We start from the raw sequence: 21639 nt of genomic DNA, 5'->3' as shown, positions 1-21639 counted from the left end.
AATACAAATGATTGATTGGGTTGGTGGTCAAGTTAATGATGAAGGTGATGTTGCAAGACAAGTGGAGGAGGTTGAGGTTGTTCGTGATGGTCAACTTGGAACAGAAATGGTGGAGGGTGAGGGGGATACCCATGTGGGTGATGTTGAGGTCCATACTGAAGTTGGAAGAGAAATGGTGGAGGGTGAGGGGGATGCCCAGGATGGTGATGGTCTGGATCATACTGCAGTAGGAAGAAAAATGGTTGAGGGTGAGGATGATGCCCATGAGGGTGAAGGTGATGGTTATGAGGGTGATGGTGAGGATCATAGTGATGTTGGTAAAAAAATGGTTGAGGGTGATGGTGAGGATCATAGTGATGGTGGTACAAAAATGGGTGAGGGTGAGGGTGATGGTGAGGATCATAGTGATGCCCATGAGGGTGAAGGTGATGGGTATGAGGGTGAAGGTGAGGATCATAGTGATGCCTATGAGGGTGATGGTGAGGATGTTGAGATCCATCATGTAGAGGAAGCTGAGGTACATGATGTAGATGATTTTGAGCTAGAGGATTATGAAGAGGATGATGATGTAGAAGACAGTGAGGGTGATGCACATCAGGCAGAGTCTGAGGACGAAGATGTAGATAGAAGTGAAGGAAGTCTAATTGATGTCAGCGTGCATTGTGACATTGGGACTTCTAAAGGAAATGTGGGAGAACAAGCTTCCAGTGCCTTACTTGAGTCTGAACGGTCAACAGATAATGAATTTATTCATGATATGTGTGGGTTGTCTGACAATGAGTGGTTATCAGAGGAGTTGTTTAGTGGATCAGATAGTGAGGACAATCATGTGAGGACTAAGATAAGGTTTCCCACTTTTAGTATGCCTAAAACTTTGGTGGATTATAAATGGGAAGTAGGAACCTATTTTGCTGAGAAAAATGAATTCACAGATGCCATAAGGACTTATGCACTAAGTAATGGGAGAAGTTTAAAATTTATTAAGAATGACAAGAAAAGGATTTCTGTCAAGTGCTTGGGTGGAAGAGGAAATTGTAAATGGTATGCGTATTGTTCCTTTAGGACTGATATCAGTGCATGGCAACTGAGAAAAGTGTTTGATAACCACAACTGTAGTAGAGATTTCAATGTTAAGTTGATGACTTCAAAGTGGTTGAGTGAAAGGATGGAGAAAACTGTGAGAGAAAATCCTACAATGAAGGTCATGGACATTAGGGACAAAGTTACTAGGAAATGGAATGTAGGAATTTCAAGAAATATGGCGTTTAGGGCAAGAGCAATGGCAAGAGATAAGGTTGAAGGATCATTCAAAGATCAATATAGAAGACTTCACGATTATGGTCATGAGCTGCTGAAAACAAATCCAGGAACAACAGTACAAATTAAAGTTGATAACAGTAATGGTGAGGTCATATTCCAAAGATTTTATGCATGTTTGAAGGCATGCAAGGATAGCTTCATTTGTTGTAGACCTATTATTGGCTTGGATGGATGCTTTCTGAAAAACAAGTATGGAGGGGAGTTACTAACAGCAGTGGGAAGAGATGGAAACGACCAAATGATGCCCATAGCATATGCTATTGTTGAGGTAGAAAACAAAGACTCCTGGACTTGGTTCTTGGAGCACCTTATTGAGGACCTTGGTGGGGCAGCTGTATGTGCAGGATGCACATTTATTTCAGACCAACAAAAGGTCAGTGAATGTTCAATATGTTTTACATATAACTGAATATCTTCATTAAACAAATGTTAATTACAATATGTTGAATATGTCAGGGTCTTTTGCCAGCAATCCAGGATCTTCTACCTGGTGTAGAACAAAGATTTTGTGTTAGGCATTTATATTCAAACTTCAGAAAAAAATTTCCTGGAAAAAACCTTAAACGTCTCATGTGGCGGGCAGCAACAGCAACACACCCACAACAATGGGAGACTGAAATGAGGAATATTAGAGAGATAAATTTAGACGCATTTAAATATCTGATTGCCATCCCACCTAGGTATGCATACTTGACTACTTATATTCACTTATATTCACTTATATTCACTTATCATGACACATACTTGACTACTTATATTCACTTATCCCAGGTTTTGGTCAAGATCTAGATTCACCTCTAGATCACAATGTGACACTCTTGTCAACAACATGTGTGAGGCCTTTAATAGTGTGCTAGTTGATAGTAGGTCTAAGCCTATTATTAGCATGTTAGAAGACATAAGGGTTTACATAATGAAGAGATGGGCTGCCAACAGGACAAAGATCACATCATATCAAGGTTCAATCTGCCCCAAGGTTTTTAGCAGATTTGAGAAGGAGTCCTGGTTAACTAGATATTGGTTACCAAGGTAACTTTTATGATGTGTGTTTCCATTCATGTTAACTTTCTTTCCATTTATGGTCATCCATCTAATTGTGTTTTGAATTGTGTATTACATATAGGTGGTCAAGAGAAAAATTATTTGAAGTCAAACATCTTTCAGAATTTGGTCAGCAATTTGTTGTGAATATTGACACCATGGACTGCACATGTAGAAAATGGGCAATTACTGGCATTCCGTGTACTCATGCCATCACTGCAATGAAATTTTTGAATATAAATGCAGAAGAATACATTGGCAACTGGTTTAGGAAGTCTACTTATGAAGAGACTTACAACACAATAATTAACCCTATCAATGGACAACATGTCTGGGATGTTACACCCTATGCAGATATATTACCACCAAAGAAGAGGACAATGCCAGGAAGGCCCAAGAAGAAACGAAGGCTAGAGGAGTGGGAGTTGAAGAAGAATAACAGTGAATTAAGAAAGGGTGGCCAGAGGAAAACATGTGCCATCTGCAAAGAACTTGGACACAACAGAAAAGGTTGTCCACAAAGACCTCCAACAGTAGAGGTTCCTACAGCCCAATCTTCTCAAGTCACCCAACCTCCAGCAACACATGTTCCTATTGGTGACCAATCTTCTCAAGTCACCCAACCTCCAGCCCAATCTTCTCAAGTCACCCAACCTCCACCAACTATGCCTTTATCTGATGAATGATGTGATCAATGATCTAATGTACTGATCCTAAATTTATATTTTGTAGCAAATGTTTGCTCTATCATTTTGAACACAGTCTGTGCAAATGTATTGTTATCATGTATTTTGGATATGTAAGACAATGTTGTTATCATTTTGAACAGCTTCTGTTATCATCTAAGACAATTGAACAGCTTCTGTTATCATCTAATACAATGTTTGTGGTTATCAGAAAGTGATTACTGCCCAATTTTGTTATCACTCATCAACTTTATTTATCATTACTTTATTGTTCATTGCTTTATCATTATTCCACTTAAAGTAAAAATACAATTAAATGAAATTAAATGACACACATTATCACTGTAATAACTCACCAATATTAATAAAACACACATTACATATAAGCCAAGTTTCAAGTCTGATAACATTAATAAAACACACATTACATATAACCCAAGTTTCAAATCTGATCACAGATGACACAACATCAACCAACTTTCACCAACATTGCTAATACAATTACATTCAAAACAAATATGACAAAGATCATCCCCACTAACAATTTAAACCACTTATCTAACTTAACTAAACTTTTCTCTATACAACCCAGTCTGATCTTTGGACAATATGTTTCTTCCATTTGCAACACACTGTCTTCCATGCTCATCACACCCACTTCTTCAGTTCTTTCACTATCAGTCCTTTCTTCTACATTCAGCCATTTTCCTTCATTTCCTTCGTCAATGCACCACTTGAAGAAGTTGCAACCAACCAATTCTCCACTCCCACCCTGTTCAACACCAACACACACACCTTCGTCAAAACCCAAATAAATAGACATAGATTTATTGTGATATCAAACTGACCTTGAAGTTAGGGCAACCCCAGAATTTTTTCCCCTTGTTCTTAGGGGTTCTCGCAGTACGAAACACTGCACTGTGACCACAGAGGCATCTTGGGTTTCCATCGAAGCTCCTAACACTGCCACTACTGCGTTGCATGGCCGAACCCAAACATTGGCAAGAGGAAGATGAACGAGACATCCTTACCACCACATCAACAGTGCTTGCCCAAGACGTAAGACACCAGCTCTGGTTCACCAAGACGAAACACGATCCTCTCCAACACGAGAATATACTTTGGATGAGATGGGATGCCCTTAAATGTTAGGGCTTCGTAGCCTACGTGGATAAAACAGAACAAACAGTCAATTTTAATGCACAATGCCACATCCGTAAATGGAAAAATCCAGCTCACACCATTTTAACGCCGTCTCACAACACTTAACGGTTATGGCAAAATGTGCTCACTTTTACAAAAAATATGACCCAATTGAGACAGAAAAAAACTTGAGGACCCAACTGAGATTTTCATATAAACTTGAGGATCAAGGGAGAGTTTAAACCTTTTATTTATAAATAAAAGTATTATTTTAACGAGTCCTATAAATGACTTGTTTAATTTAAAGAAAATGTTTATAAATTGATGAAAGTTGTTCATTATAAATAACTCTGTGTCAATAAAACTTGTATTAAATTGATATTTTTATATTTAAACAACTTTTATTGGAAAAATTGTTTCGATTTACTTGAAACAACTTCGAACTGGTCAAAGGTGACAATCCAAATTTAATTAAAAAAACTGAAACAATTTACAGCAATTAAATTTAAATTAAAAATATAAATTTCTTAAGTGTTTGAATTTCTTAAATTTTTTTATAATAATACAAATTTGACTATAAATAACTTAATATATATTGTTTTTCAAGGACTTTGGTTAATGTATTTTTCAACATCACTTAATCAACCTAATCTACTCAACACAAAGCCTATCAAATATCTGTTTTTTAATCTGTTTTAAATGTTTGAGTGTTTATATATTTAGTATTAAAATGAATTTGATGAATAACTCACTTATATTATGAATCAAAGTCATAAAATCTTTAAATAATTGATCTCAATTAAAAGTTTCTACATGTATTTTTTATGATGGATGTATCGAAGATGAACAATACACAACTTTGGTTCTTATAAAAGTCAGAAAGAATAAAAATTATATATTTACAAAATTACATGGATTAAAGTCTAAATATTAATTTAAAAAAAAAGCTCAAAGCAAAAAAGGTAGTGTAGAATACATACAGGTTTTGATTAGCATTGGCTTTACAAATTATGGGTAACTGCTGCACTTTCAAAGCTATGATATAAATAGAGTTGAAGAGAGAGACCTCTCACAGCATAATATTGCAGAACAACCAGAATAAAAAGTGACGGATGTGTGTGAGCTGCCCTTGGTGACTCTGCTTTCCGTGTCCCTCATGGAAGGAATATTGGAGAAAGGAAAAGAGAAACGAAGAATAAAGTAAACTTGAAGAGGAAAGCAACTTTCACCCATAGATCACAGCTAATTTCATGCATATATCATAATATGCACCAAACCTTTATTCGTATTCCTCTATTAAATATGACACTGCTCCACTATTAAAGTAAGGAGTTATGAACAAGTTATCTGCCTTGCCTTGAATTTTGTGAAAATGGCGCAAAACTATGGCTTCCTTGTCTGCATTCTTGTCTTGGTGGTGGATGTTGCAGCTGGCATACTTGGAATTCAAGCAGAAATAGCTGAAAACAAGGTATATATCCGAATTCTTAATGAATGTTGGTGACAGAAGAGAACTCTTAGTTATCATGTTTTGCGATGGAAACAGGTTAAGGAGTTGAAGATGTGGGCACTGGAGTGTAGAGACCCCAGCTTCGGAGCCTTCAAGCTAGGAGTTGCTGCTTCCGTTCTCTTGGCCTTTGCTCATGCATTTGCTCACTTGCTTGGTGGGTGCATTTGCATGCGCTCAAAAGAAGAATGCGAAAGAGCCACAGCCAATAGACAATTAGCAGTGTCTTTTTTCTTGTTATCATGGTATATATGTCTTTTACAACACGACATGTCATATGTTACCATGTTGATACTGAAGTGGTGTTGATTGCAGGATGGTTTTGGCAATTGGTTTCTCCTTGCTGATATTAGGGACCTTAGCCAACTCAAGATCAAGAGAATCGTGTGGAATGTCAAATCGTCGTTTTCTATCGATTGGAGGGATTTTGTGCTTCGTACATGGGTTGTTCACCATTGTCTATTATGTCTCTGTAACTGCCACAAGGAGGGAAGAAAAGAGACAAGGAAACCCCATTGTTAGCCACCCTTAAACACCACTCTCTTTCTTATACCATCACACCATCATTAGATAAGAAATGTACCATTTAACTTCTGATTTTCATTAGTGTTACATGAATGAGTAATCACTTTATTGTTTAGTAGACTTCCATATTTTTAGGACTGAATGCTTCATGACTGTGTTATACTTTTCTTAAATTAGTCACTCAAATCTTTAGTTGTAATGTAGTTTTAAAATGACAAAAAAAAATCTAAAATAACGCACATGCGTATAATTATTCTAGATTTTGATATATATTTATTGAGCAATTTGAGCTTTGACATATATTTTTTTTATAATATATTGACACAATAGATATACTATTTTTTTATTAGATTTAGAATACATCAACAAAATAACAAATCAATAATGAATGAATAAAAAAATAATATATATATTATATCAAAATTTTGAAAAAGAATTTGAATCACAATATTTTATTTCGTAATTTGCACCTTAAAAGTGCTCCAAAGTCACCAATGAACAATAATGGTTTGGAATACAAATGAATTTACTCACATCGATAATATCCGTAACTTTACATTTGCCTTTTGATTGAGTCTGGAAAGTGAATATATAACGGTCGCTAGAATTCACTGCAAGGTGTTTTGACAATGATTTGTTTGCGGAAAGATGAAAACCTTTTTTTTTCTTATAATGCTAAATTTTAAACACCTGATGCACGTTGAAGGGAGATTGTTTGACAATTCTATATTTGAAAAGAAAATATTAATTTGGCCAATAAATATACATTTTTATTTTCTTATTTTTTGAATTATGAGATAATTATCTTTCATAAATTACTATCCACACATATTCTTAAAAAAGTAAAACGAAAATTGATGTACTCAATGCATAAAACAAATGGACAATTTATCCATTTTAATGTAACGAAAATGGATTTGAAATATACAAGATACACAAGCAACGAAAGGAAATTTTTGAAAATTATAAATTTAATAAATTGAAAACTTACATTTACGTTAACTTTATTATCAACCAAAAGCCATTGTGGTCCAATTTTTTTATTAAAAAGAAATGGCTAAACGACTATCCACATACCCAGAAGTCTCAAAATTAGTTTTGAAAAAATTAATATAACAACAAATACTATTAACAAAGAACAACATAGTTAAATGGTGACAAAGAATTTTGCATAACTGATTACTAAAGTGAAAATCAAAAGATGTTAACAAAGAATTCTGGAAGAAATTTCCGAAAATATCATTCGCCTATCAAGAAATTCAAACTATTTTTTTACATAAGTGTTATTCAAGTGGACAAGATGTTAAAAAAATTGGGAAAACATTTGCAGAAATACAATTAGTTAAATATATTTAACAAATTACACATGCAACAATACATCTTTAAGAGACCCAGCTTATTACAAATATTATATGAGTAGAGTAGTAAAATAAAAATATTAATATTATGCTTATAATTAGAATTTGAACCCAAGACCATTTAAAATGTATAAACATGACTACTAATACAAACTACCTATTATTAGAATATAGGGACAGTAATTTTGTTCTATTTAGTTACCAATGAGATAAGTTAAAAGGTATTTATAATCTTTTGGAGTCGATAATGAAGATCAGGATTTTTTTCACCAAAGTTATTTCTTTTAATAGGTATTTATAACCTTTTGGAATTCATAACGAAGATCGGGATTTTTCACTAAAATAACAGGTTATTTATGTTAAGATTTTTTACTACATCTTAGTGATGTTATTCAGAAATTTTCAATTCTTATAGCCATCATCTTTAGACTTATCAATAATGATGTTTTTCTTTATCTAAGTTTTTCTTATACACTAGTCAAAAAAAGTGGAATTTAACGCGTCATATACGTTTCGGTTACGCAAAATTCGAAGCGTAAAAGGCTATATACCTCGGTTACACCTTGACCCGAGGCAGAATGGTGATATTGTCTCGGTTAGAACAAGACTCGAGACCTATACCTCTACCCTATTCAGATATTTTGTCTAACAACTTTATGAAAATGCCCTATTGCCTCGGGTTGTCAGACAACAACTGCCTATACACATGTACAAGTCAGGCTTCGCTTCATTTCTATGATCTTTTTCATCTACACAACCTAACAACTTCTTCTTTCTCGTGCTCTCCCATTCTTCCCCTCTCTCGCTGCTGTAGCCTCCGCCGCTGCTGCCTCTGCCGCTGCTGCCTCCGCCACTACTGCCTCCGCCATTGCTGCCTCCGCCATTCTTCCCCTCTGTATCTTCATCTTCATCCACCGCTCCAGATCGCCATCGCCAAGCCGCTCCAGATCCGCTCCAGATCGCCAAGCTCAAATCGCCAAGCCACTCCAGATCGGCGAGCCCTCCGTCGTCGCCACCGCGGCGCTTGTCGTCAAACTCCTCACCGCGAGTCGCCACTACCCTCTCACCCCTTAATGGAATGTTGCTGCCGCCCTAGACCGGCAATCTTCCTCCAGCCGTCGAAGCCCTGGAAACCCTAAGGGAGCTTCCTGGTTCGTTGCAGAAGGTGTTCATCTACTCTTGTTCTTCTGCTTCTTCTTCATATCTTAATCCAATAAAGATGAAGTTTAACAGTGTTAGATCTGTGAAATTTTGGAGATTTTGGCATTGTTCTTGAGGCTAGTGAAGACTCACAATCACAAGTATAGGTGATTGCCATTCAAAAATTGTAACCTTTGGGTTCTATCAAATTGGGTTTGTGAAATTGGGAAATCTTAGGTATGTTTTGATCTCGGGTTGGGATTTTCTGGTTGCGTACTGAAAAACAATTTGACTTGCACCACTCCGTTTTAGGTTCCTCTGTTGTCCACTCCTCGGGTTGAAGGTTTACACATGGCTTCCACTACACCACATGACCAACCGCAATGGGAATTCTCCTGTGACATGGAAATGAATTTTGGATCTGAAGAGCACGCTTCCATTGTGTACGCTGCCTTAGCAGTTGATAAAGAGTTGCAACCTGATAAATTAAACCAGGCATAGTATCAACCGAGTCCTAAAATCTGAAAAAAAAAACACACTACTGCCTCGATTATCTAAGAATCGAGGCATAATCCTATCTCGTTTTATCTCGGTCCGCGACCGAGGCATAAAGCCTACCATTTTTACCTCGCCCACATATGCCTCAGTTGCAGAACCGATGCCTATAAGCAAAAATAACCGGTGTCTTTTCTTCTTATTATACTAGTGATTGTTTTTAATTCTTGATTTTGCATTTTCAATTGAGTCTAATTCCTAAATCTTTGCATCAACTTGATATAAGGGATAAGTAAAATCTAATCATAGAATGTCAAAATACAAAAAATTTAACAAAATCCACTTCTCTATAAAAGGATTTCAAAAATAGATAGGCCATAAAGTAAAATATAATATTAAAAGAATAACATTAGAAATATATTGGCATACCTTCTCATTTAGGTGGATGTTGCTTATTTTGGGAGTTCCAAACTTGTGATTGTCATATACTAAACATACCAGATATATTGTTGTTACAAGATCTTCTAAAGAAATAAGATAGTTTAAAGAAACGAGACCGTCTAACATTTCCTATTTTGAAGTTTAACAAACAATGTTAAACAAAATAAGTGTTTATCAATATAAATCGTCTATTAAATAATGTTTTACAAAAACAACGTTTTCTAGCATATATAGTCTAACAGACAATGTTTAACAAACAACGTCTAACAAACAACATCTAACAAAAAGAAACATCTAAGTATACACTTGACAAAACATTGAAGCTTAAAGTTTTGTATCTAAACAGTGTTGAACATATAAGCATTTAAATAAAAGAATCATTTAAAAAAAGTTTGTTAAATATGTAATAAAACTTACAAATAATTTAATTTTAACATCCCAATTTTGAATGTCACGATCATGAGTAAAAATTTAAATTTTTTAAAACATAATATTATTGTGGAAATTCAATTTCAATAAGTCTTTGTAATTAGCCAAAAAAAAATCATAGTTCCAATTAATTACGAAATAAAACTCCCAATAAAATATTTTATTCCAAGCAAAAGCCCATGTTCCCTAACTCTCACAATCAACTCACCGCTTTAAGCATCCATTAGGTTATCTGCAATATCATCTGCTTCCGTATAAAAAGGATCGTCATAGGTGGAAACTACAATCACAACATGCAAGGGTGAGTTAACAAAATAAACATCAAATCACCGATATAACATTTATATCATAATCATTAAGTTCTTATTACAGTTCCATCACATCAAACAACATTAGTGCATAATAAGACTTTAACAACCAATACAATAACCATACATACATTCCCTTAAATAGAATCATGATTAACTCATTAGTTTTACACCACTTATCAATTAAAGGCAACTCGTGCCTATGTCAACTTCCATACTTCACTGCATCATTCTAGTCTACCAAACCAAGACGATTCGAGTGGTCCTTCACCGCAGTTTCGGACCTATCTCCCCTGTTCCAAGTTGTTCACCTCAACACTAAACTCTACATGAGCCGGAACCCTACGAACGATACATTCATCCCTTTCTACTCCCTTGCAAGAGGAAAATGCAACACTCAAATCTCAATCTCTCCTACCGCCCCTGATGGACGAAGAGACCCATTTTTTCCACCACCTCTGAAAGAGGAAGAGATTCACATTTATACCATTTCGCAAGATGAAAGGTGCAAACCCATATTACAGAAGTATAAACATAAGACATAGTCAATGATAATAACCCAGACTATTAATTATGAGACTTCAGGGAGGGCTAGAAGGAATAAGAGTGAACTAGTTTGGATGAAAGATTATGAAAGTAGAGAAAGTCCTTCAAATGATAATGACCTAAATGTAATGATGGTCAAAAAATTATCCAATCCCTTTTGAGGAAGCTATTGAGAGTGAGAAGTGGAGAAATATTATAGCGAAAGAGTTGGAATCAATAGAGAAAAATATGACTTTGGAGTAGACATATTTGCCCAGAGAAGTAAAGCCAATTGGAGTCAAATGGATATCTTCAAAACCAAATTTAAAGAAACTAGAAAAATATACAAGTTTAAAGCTAGACTAATAGCATAAAGGGTATGTACAACAATATGTGTTAGGTTATTGGGCTCCCTTCCTATATGGAGAATAGGCCCAAATAATGTGGACCTTTATGTCTCACTAGGTTATATAGAGATGGGTCATATTAGTAGGGCACATTAGAGTCATTTGAAGAGAGGCAAAAGCCAAGTGAGAGAAAAAGGAAGAGAGAAAGTTATTCTCGCATAACCCTAAACCTGTATTGGTGTTTTCGTCGCTATGAAGTTGTTCACCTTTGGATCGATCTGATTATTCGACAGTGGGTTCCAAACATATGGTTCTGCATTTTGACCGTTCGGATTGTCAATCGGAGGTCTATCTTGGGAGAAATCGGTCCCGCATTAGCAGCCCTGTTTTGGAGAATTTTCATCTTCTTTGTTCTCATTTGTAAGCATTTGTGCTTAGTTAAATTGGATTATTGAAAATACCATTTGGTATTATTATTGGAGACTCTTTTGTACCTTTTTATTGATCATAGTGTATTTTTTCTTTGGTCTGGACGACTCGTGGTGTTTACCCTTACATTGAGGGGTTTTCACGTTAAAAATTGTTGGTGTCTCTTTGTGCTTTGGATTCTATTTTTTGTTCTATTTGTTTGGAGCTCTTCGCAAATTCTCGCAAGAAGGGGGATTGAATTTCAGCTGCGTTATTACTCTTTTCTAAGTTGTTATATTTTTTGACCCTTCCCCCATCAGAGTGACATCAGAGCTATTTGGTTAAGGGACTGTTTAGTTTGCGTGAATGATGGAGGCACATACAAAATTGATTCCTTTGAATGGAGAAAATTATCACCTATGGAAAGGCAAGATGAAAGACTTGCTATTTGTTAAAAATTTGCATATTCCAGTTTTTGCTTCCAATAAGTCGGAATCCAAGTCAGATGAAGAAATGGATTTTGAACATCAACAAGTATATGGATTTATCAGGCAGTTTGTTGATGATAATGTTATAATTTTGTTGCTAATGAGACACATGCGAGAATCCTTTGGGATAAGCTTGAGTCCTTGTATGCTTCTAAGTCAGGGACTAATAAATTGTACTTACTGAAAAATTTTGTGGAGTTGAAGTACAAGGAAGAAACTCTTGTTTCAAATCACTTGAGTGAATTTTAAGGACGTTGTGATCAATTAGCAGGAGTGGGTATAAAATTTGATGATAATCTATTGAGCTTATTCCTATTAAACTCTTTACCGGATTCGTAGGAGACATTTCAGGTTTCCATGATAAGTGCTACCCCTAATGGTATACTTTTTTGCAAATGGAAAAGAGTGGTGCCCTTAATGAGGAGATGAGAAGGAAGACACAGAGTACTTCATCTTATTCAAAAGTGCTTATTACAGAGAATAGGGGGAGAAACCAGAAGAAAGAACAAAATAGTGGTAGAGATAAAAGCAGAAGCAAGTCCAGGTCTCGGTACAAGAATGTAGAGTGTCATTATTGTCAAACAGGGCATATAAAGAAGAATTGTTTTTTGTTGAAGAAAGAGAGCAAAGACAAAAAGGGTAAGCAAAGAGAAAGAGATAATGATGATGGTGATCATGTTACTACTACTACATGTGGTGACCTTGTTTGTCTTTGTGATTATGACACTATTAATCTTGTATCTGATGAGAGCATGTGGATAATTGATAGTGGTGCTACACTACATGTTACATTTAGGAAGGAGTTCTTCACATCTTATACACTTGGTGATTTTGGAGTATTGAAGATGGGTAATGATGGGGTGTTTAAGGTTATTAGTGTTGGTGATGTTCACTTGCAAACCAACATGGGGATGCAATTGTTGCTTAGAGGAGTTAAACATGCTCCAAATGTTCGCTTTAACTTGATTTTTGTGCAGGTACTTGATGATGGTGGATATGATAACCACTTTGGTTTTGGAAAGTGTAAACTCACCAAAGGTAACTTGATTGTGGCTAAAGGGGAGAAAACTCTAAGTTTTACTTGACAAAAGCTTTGGTTGCTAATGATAGTGTGAATGTCGTGTATATGGAGTCATCTTTGTGGCATAGAAGGCTTCAGCATATCAGTGAAAAAGGTCTTAACTGCTTAGCTAAAAAGGATGTTCTCTTAGGATTGAAGAGTGTAGAGTTGGAGAAATGTTCTCACTGCATGGCTGGTAAACAAACCAGAGTATCCTTCAAGAAGCATCCTCCTTTCAAGAAGTTAGAGTTGCTTGAATTGGTGCATTCTGATGTTTGTGGCCCATTGAAGGTAAAGTCTTTTAGTGGTGCACTTTACTTTGTTACTTTTATTAATGATTGTTCCAGGAAGCTTTTGGGTTTATGCACTACAGAGAAAGGACCAAGTGTTGGACAAGTTTAAAGAATTTCATGCTTTGGTTGAGAGGCAGTTAGGCAAGAAGCTGAAGCGCATTCGTACTGACAATGGTGGTGAATATTGTGAACCATTTGATGCTTATTATAAACAATATGGTATTGCACATGAGAAGACTCCTCTCAAAACTCCTCAGCTAAATGGTTTAGCGGAGAAGATGAACATGACATTGATGGAAAGAGTTAGGTGTATGCTTTCTGAAGCAAAATTGTCTAAGCATTTCTAGGGTAAGGCATTGCTTACAACATTTCATGTTATTAATCTAAGTCCTGCAGTTGCTTTGAACTCTAAGGTTCCAGACAAGATTTGGTTTAGCAAGCATGTTACTTATGATTATTTGTGTGTCTTCGGCTGTAAAGCATTTGTTCATGTTCCAAAGGATGAAACATCTAGTTAGATGTGAAGACAAGACAATGCATCTTCATTGGTTTTGGTCAGGATGAATTTGGCTACAAGTTGTATGACCCCGTTGAAAAGAAAGTTGTTAGAAGTCGTGATGTGCAATTCATGGAAGATCAAACCATTGAAGATATTGATAAGGTTGAGAAGTCTACATCTAAGGAAGATGGTAATGTGGCTGACTTTGATCCAATTCGGTTGTCTATTAATGATTTGGATATTGATGTTCATGGTGATGAACAACATGGTGATATTGATAATTAACAGATTAGAGATGGCTTGGATGTTCCTATTGATAACGTTGATGAAGAGGAACATGATGTGTCACAAGGTGAAAGTCTTGGTGATATACCTGAGCTACCTGAAGCTCAACCCAGAAGATGTGATATGTCAAAACAACCTTCTAAGAAGTACTCTACTAATAAGTATGTGATGTTGACTGATGAGGAAGAACCTGAATGTTATAAGGAGGTCATTGAAAGTGAAGAAAAGAAAATGTGGTTGGATGTAATGCAGGATGAGATGAAATCTCTGCATGATAATTACACTTATGAATTGGTGAAGTTGCCTAAGGGTAAGAGAGCCTTAGAGAATAGGTGGATTTTCAGGGTGAAGCAAGATAGCAATTCTACATCTACCAGATATAAAGCCAGATTAGTGGTGAAAGACTTCAAACAAAGAAAGGGTGTTGACTTCAATGAGATTTTCTCACCTGTGGTGAGGATGACATCCATCAGAATTGTGTTAAGTTTAGCTGCTACTTTCGATTTGGAGGTTAAGCATATGGATGTGAAGACAACTTTCCTTCATGGTGATTTGGAGGAAGAGATTTACATAAAGCAACCATATGGTTTTCTTGTTGAAGGCAAGAAAGATTATGTGTGTAGGCTACGAAAAAGCCTATATGATTTGAAGCAGGCTCCGAGGTAGTGGTATAAGAAGTTTGAGTATGTTGAGTGTGAGCAAGGCTATAAGAAGACTACTTCTGACCATTGTGTTTTTTTCAGAAAATTTTCTGAGAATGATTTCATTATATTGTTGTTATATGTTGATGACATGCTTATTGTTGGGAAAGATGTATCTAAAATTGACAGGTTGGAGAAGCAATTGGGCAAGTCATTTGCCATGAAAGACATGAGAGCTGCTAAAATGATTCTTGGTATAAGTATCACTCGTGATAGAAAAGAGAAGAAACTTTGGCTATCACAAGAGTACAACATCCAGAAGGTGTTGCAAAGATTCCAAATGGAAAATGCTAAAGTTGTAAGTACTCCTCTTGCTACTCATTTTAAGTTGAGTGTTAAACAAAGTCCTTCAAAAGAAGCTAAGAAGATAGATATGAGCAAAGTTCCTTATACTTTTGCGGTGGGTAGTTTTATGTATGCAATGGTATGTACAAGGCTTGATATTGCACATGTTGTTGGTACAGTTAGCAGATTTTTGTCAAATCCAGGTAGAAAGCATTGAAATGATGTGAAATGGATTTTGAGGTATCTTTTGTCGGTATCAGTACAACCGATATCCTCGAGTCACGCAGCGGAATAAAATAGTGGAAAGCGTGTTACAATCACAAATCAAGTTACGATAGTTCGTTTTCAGAAAATTTATTTTCTTAGAGAAATTTTATCGAACGATTGATGTGCGGAAAATATAAAGAGTGTAGGGAGTAGAACAATTCACACACAGGATTTTTATCCTGGTTCGAATCAAAAGATTCTACGTCCAGTTGTTAATCTCTATAAAAAGCGATTAACGTTTTCACTAAAATTGGTTTTAACATATTACAATAAAGTGAATGTAAATATAAAGATGAAACCTCCTTCAATGAACGAACCGGAAGGGAGCTTCCTTCGACCAACGAACCGGAAGCGAAGAACCTACACTTTCCTTCGACCAATGAATCGGAATAGTGCAGAAACAATCTTCCTTCAACCAACGAACTGGAAGATAACAACTTTGCCAACTTGAAGAGAATTGCTCCGACCTTTGACACACAAAGCGCGAGCTTCTCCTATTCACAAGACCAGGCAATGCAATGAACTAGCTTTTTGGAATTTCCTCAGATTACACTGTACTCTCAAAAAGCTCAGGTTAACCCTCTAAGAGTTTTAAAATAACTATATATAGCCAACTGGTCTGAAGTTGAAAAGACACATTGCAACTGCCAGTGATAGTCAATTATTGTTAGTGATAATCGATTATTCAAGTCCGTTACAGGGTTTTTCAAAAAGTGATAATCGATTATCCTGAGGAACAATCGATTATTCTACTGACTTGGGCAGTTCTCATCATAATTGATTATTTGAAGTAATAATCAATTATTCCAGAGCGAAATGATTTTTCAAGAAAGCTCATGATAATCGATTATTCCATTCACATAATCGATTATATGCGTAACTATCTTAAATATACGAGATTTCTAAGTTTTACATGTTTAAAATCTTTCCTAATACATTTGCAAACTACAAAAGTGCTTTTAAAACAATTATAACTTGATTCTTCGAATTTATTTCTTGCAGCATCATCAAAATCATTTATCTTCAAAGTATCCATGCTCCTCATTGGTAACATCTTCGTGGTATTAGTTGTTTAAGGCTTTGTTTTGGAGGTGATAAGCCTACTTTGGTGGGTTACTCAGATTCAGATTTGACTGGATACATTGATTCAAGAAATTCTATTTCAGGCTATTTGATTCAGTTTGCAGGGGGAACCTTGGCTTGGCAATCAAAGTTGCAAAAGTGTGTAGCGTTGTCTACTACTGAGGCAGAATTCATTGCACTTACTGAAGCATGTATTGTTATGGGTGAAGAAATTCTTGCAGGAGCTTGGTTTTGTGCAAGGGAAATACTTGTTGTATTGTGACAATCAAAGTGTTATTCATCTTGGTAAGAATCTAACTTTTCATTTTAAATCCAAACATATTGATGTGAGGTATCATTGGATACGTGATGTTTTGGATGCTAAGCTGTTGGAATTAGCTAAAGTTCATACAAATGATAATGGTGCTGATATGACGAACAAGGCATTGCCAAGAGGAAAGTTTGAAGTTTGTTGTGAGATCGCCGGTTTGGCGGATATCTCCACATAGTCGTGAGGGGGAGATTTGTTGGGTTATTGGACTCCCTTCTTATGTGGAGAATAGGCCCAAATAATGTGGACCTTTATGTCTCACTAGGTTAAATAGAGATGGGTCAGATTAGTAGGGCACATTAGAGTCATTTGAAGAGAGGCAAAAGCCAAGTGAGAGAAAAAGGAAGAGAGAAAGCTATTCCCGCATAACCCTAAATCGACATTGGTGTTTTCGTCGCTGTAAGGTCGTTCACCGTTGGATCGGGCTGATTTTTGGGTAGTGGGTTCTATCCATATGGTTCTTCATTCTAACCGTTCGGATCGTCAATCTGAGGTGTAACTTCAGAGAAATCGGTCCTGCACTAGCAGCCCTGTTTTGGAGAATTTTCATCTTCTTTGTTCTCATTTGTAAGCATTTGTGCTTAGTTAAATCTGCTTATTGAAAATACCATTTGGTATTATTATTGGAGACTCTTTTGTACCCTATTATTGATCATAGTGAATTTTTTCTTTGGTCTGGACAACTCGTGGTTTTTACCCTTGCATTGAGGGGTTTTCCATGTTAAAAATTGTTGGTGTCTCTTTGTGCTTTGGATTCTATTTTTTGTTCTATTTGTTTGGTGCTCCTCGCAGATTATCGCAAGAAGGGAGATTGAATTTCCACTGCATTATTACTCTTTTCTAAGTTGTTATATTTTTTGACCTTTCCCCCATCAATATGGAGTGGGTTACAAAGAGGTATTTGCTCCCGTGGCCAAACTTAACACAATTCACTTAATACTTGTTGTAGCAGTACAATATAGTTGAAATGTGTTTCAGCTATATGTGAAAAGTGCATTTGTTCATGGTGTACTTAAGGAAGAGATTTATGTGCAATAACTAAATGGATTTGTGAAAATAGGTGAAGAATAGATAGTGTACAAATTAAAAAGGCACTTTATGGCCTTAAATAAGCATCGAGAGTTTGGTACAACAAGATAAAGGCTTATTTTGTTCAATATGAATTTGATAGATGTCTTTGAGATACACTGCTTACAAAATCAAAGGAGAGGTAAAATTTTAATTGTAAGTATTTATGTAAATGACCTGATATATACTGGAAATGATAAGAGTATGTGTAATGAGTTTAAAAGATCCATGATAACAAAATTTGATATGTCAAATTTTGGAAAAATAAGGTACTTTCTTAGTGTTTAAGTCATACATAGTTCAAGTGGAATATTTATATATAAGAAGAAATATGTTCAAGAAGTGTTGTCACGGTTTGGCATGGGAAATTGTAGCGTAGTTAAGAATCTAATTGTTCTAAGCACAAGATTTCAAAACATGATGCACGAACCAAGGTTGATTCAACTTTGTTCAAACTAGTAGTTGATAGTCTAATGTATTTAATTGCAAAAATCGACCATATTTAATGTATGAAGCAATCTTGATCAATAGATTTATGTAGGGCTGGGCAGAGTTAACTTAAAATACTTAAACTATAGTTAATCCATACTTTTTTAAACTTAAAAAACTAATAATACAGTTAACTAAAAACTAATTAAACTAATTAATAGTACAGTTTAAAAATACTGAACTATTTTATATTAAGTACAGTTAACTGCAGTTTAGGTTTATACATGCTTTCCCAATCACGGCTTCATTTTGCTTTCTGCCATACATCCCGTTCATCCTACTCACTCGATGCTACTGTTGAAGGTTGCCATCAAGGTTACCGCTGTGGAAGGTTCGCTGTCGTTGAAGGTTCGCCGCCATGGAAGGTTCGCCGTCGTCGAAGGCTCGCCGCTGTCAAAGGCTCGCCGCTATCGAAGGCTTTTCCGCACTCTGCGTCGCCAAACTGTCGAAGGTTCTACCACCATCATCGAACACTTTTGAGAACACTTCTCCTAAGGTACGAATGTTTTTCCTGTGTTGTTCAAACATTTTTGAAATGTATTCTTAGTTGTTCAAACATTTTGTTAGACATTTGGTAACGATTGCTTGTACGTGGAGAGAGCATCTGGGGTTCTTCCATCATCAGTGGCCAAGGTACTTTATTTTTCCAACAAGGGTTTTAAATTACCATATGAGGTTCTTGCATCATCGTTAAACACTACACCATGCTTTGCCAGTAGTTGTCCTATTTATTGATTATGAAGATTATTGTGTAGCTAGAAAAGTTAAACCAAAACGAAGCCTCACATGCCTCTTGTTACATTTTGCTGTAGAAAGTATGAAATGATTTCCCAAAATAGTTATTTGGATAAAACTGAGATAAAATTGTTTGCCAATCAAAGTTTCCTTAGTGGTATATTTCATCTCAGTAATTAAAATTGGTGTACTATGTGTGGCCAATTTTTGTTGAAGAGCAATTCCATAGTATTATGGTATTGTATTTGCATTTTATCCCGATTGTATTGTCAGTGTCAACAACACTACTAAGCTCAAAGTTCTCGCTAAAGTTTGATACCCTATGAATATAAAGAACAAAAAGAACAATCTTAGTTGATTTGCAATGCTTGTTATTTTTATGTCTGTTGTTCACTGAAATATTGTTTTTATTGATATTGGAAATGGGAACTTTTTAAAACTTGGTTGGTTCAGTATGGGAACAAACAATGGGAAAGGTAAACCTTAGAACATGCCTCTTGAAAGCTTAGAATAGAAGTTAGTCTAAACCTTAGAACATGCCTCTTGAAAGCTTAAAACATAATTTAGTTTCTGAATTTGTATTCTGAATCTGGATTTCTTTTTATCTGTCTTTGCTTTGTTTACAGGGAGAGAAACTTTTGGAAAGCATTGGTGGCATATTCTCTAGAATTTGAAAACCGATAATAATGGTGCAATAACTTTAATTTCTTGCCCTGTTGTTTCTAGAGGTTAGTATATTCTCTCCATTCTCACCATTTTAATTTTGATTAATTTGGGTTGTATGACACAATTGTTCTCATTAGAGATAATCTGGAAAGGGCAACCAGTTAGAGTAAAGAGAGAAGTTGGATTTGACTACTTGATGGAAATTCTATCCATCTTTTTTTACTCTTATAAAATAAATCTTATTTTGAGTTAAATGTTGCCCTTTTACTTTATCATGGAAAAAAGATATGCTGTTTTATTAGGTAAAATCAGAGAAATTTACTTCTCTCTCACTTCAAATTATGCATTTCCTTCATTTTGTTGTGCATTGCAGTGATATTAATAATCATTCAATTGTTTATGCACTAGTTGAAAATCAAGCAATTTGTGTAATCAGTAACACACAGAAAAATGAAATAAAATAAATGTACACTTGGTAGAACACTAGGTATAATTGATTCAGAAACCTAGCAAGTGTGAGTAACTTGAAGTGATTATAATATTATATACTGTTAGAAAAATACTTCAGGAAACATGTACACCTTTTAATTTTGTTTTATTTTATTTAATTGTCATTGTTTCTCTAGTTTTAAGGAATCAAATAGGTTTATTATCTCTGATTTATGTATTTTATTTAATGATTTATTTTTAGGAATACATTATCAGTGAGTGATTATTTTTTTTCTTGAGTTTTATAAATATTTTTAAAATAAGTTTTTATTGTTTTTCTTCAATATTTTTTGTCAATTTTTGTTCTCTATTAAGGGAACTCTGCTTTCTTATAAATTACCAGCATATACTAACAATATTTGGAACTCTGCTTGCACTAAAAATCTATTCTGCATGCCTTTGAAGAATAACTGCTTGCACTAAAGATTTATAAACTAAAAATATGGACCTATTAGAAGGTTCAATGAACTAACAATTAATCATTAAGCTTAATTAATACATGTTCTTCATCGGCTAAAGCTTATATATAAATTATATAAATTATACATTGTTTTTCCTCTAATTATGAATTCTAATAATGTATTTGCCATCTCTTGTAACATTGTTTTTTTGCTTTATTTCTGTAAGCTGTCGGCCAAGTCAAAATATAATTTTGTAATGTTTTTTTTTCTCTGTAGAGTATATCCTCTGCACAGGCTAAAAGATTCACAAAATTCAGGGAAAGGAAAGGGCTTATTGAGAAAGATGTGGTAAGCTAGTGGAATAGATTTTAAATTTGAATGACTATAAATGAACAAATAAAAGATGCTAATGCAGTTTTAATTATCTTGTGCTTTTGAAGGTGAGAACTGATAGATCGATCCCTTTCTATGAAGGGGATGATAATCCAAATGTAAATATTCTTCGAGATATACTGTTGACCTATTCATTTTACAACTTTGATCTTGGTTATTGCCAGGTAACTATGTCGTGCATTTTGGACTTAATTTTAATTGCTGTGAATATTATATATCTTGATTACCAAAATTTTGATCTTATTCTTTTTGGAAGTTGAGTCCTCATTTTTCCTTAAACAGAATATGTATGTAGTCACTACAACAGGGATGGGTATCTTAATGGCTATTATCTTCTTGAACCATGTGTATTTTGAAATTATGAATCATTATGCATCTTATAGTTTTCATATGCTGTCTTACTCCCTTCCTCCTCTTGTTAGATTAAGCAAATAATATGTTATGTACTCACTAC

At 35.1% G+C, this 21639-nt stretch overlaps 1 protein-coding gene across 1 annotated transcript; it reads left to right on the top strand.

Annotated features, from left to right (window-relative positions):
- The first annotated feature begins 5323 nt into the window (after nt 1–5323).
- On the top strand, nt 5324–6364 carry LOC108340976 (protein DESIGUAL 2). Its single transcript, XM_017578569.2, has 3 exons — nt 5324–5661; nt 5737–5942; nt 6013–6364. The coding sequence occupies exons 1-3, from the start codon at nt 5563–5565 to the stop codon at nt 6227–6229; spliced, it is 522 nt and encodes a 173-aa protein (XP_017434058.1). The 5' UTR covers nt 5324–5562; the 3' UTR covers nt 6230–6364.
- The last annotated feature ends 15275 nt before the right edge of the window (nt 6365–21639 follow it).

Source organism: Vigna angularis, chromosome 1 (genome assembly GCF_016808095.1).
Source record: "Vigna angularis cultivar LongXiaoDou No.4 chromosome 1, ASM1680809v1, whole genome shotgun sequence".
Classification (NCBI taxonomy): domain Eukaryota; kingdom Viridiplantae; phylum Streptophyta; class Magnoliopsida; order Fabales; family Fabaceae; genus Vigna; species Vigna angularis.
The sequence above is the reverse complement of the archived record's forward strand: the minus strand, read 5'-3'. Positions and strand labels throughout refer to the sequence as shown.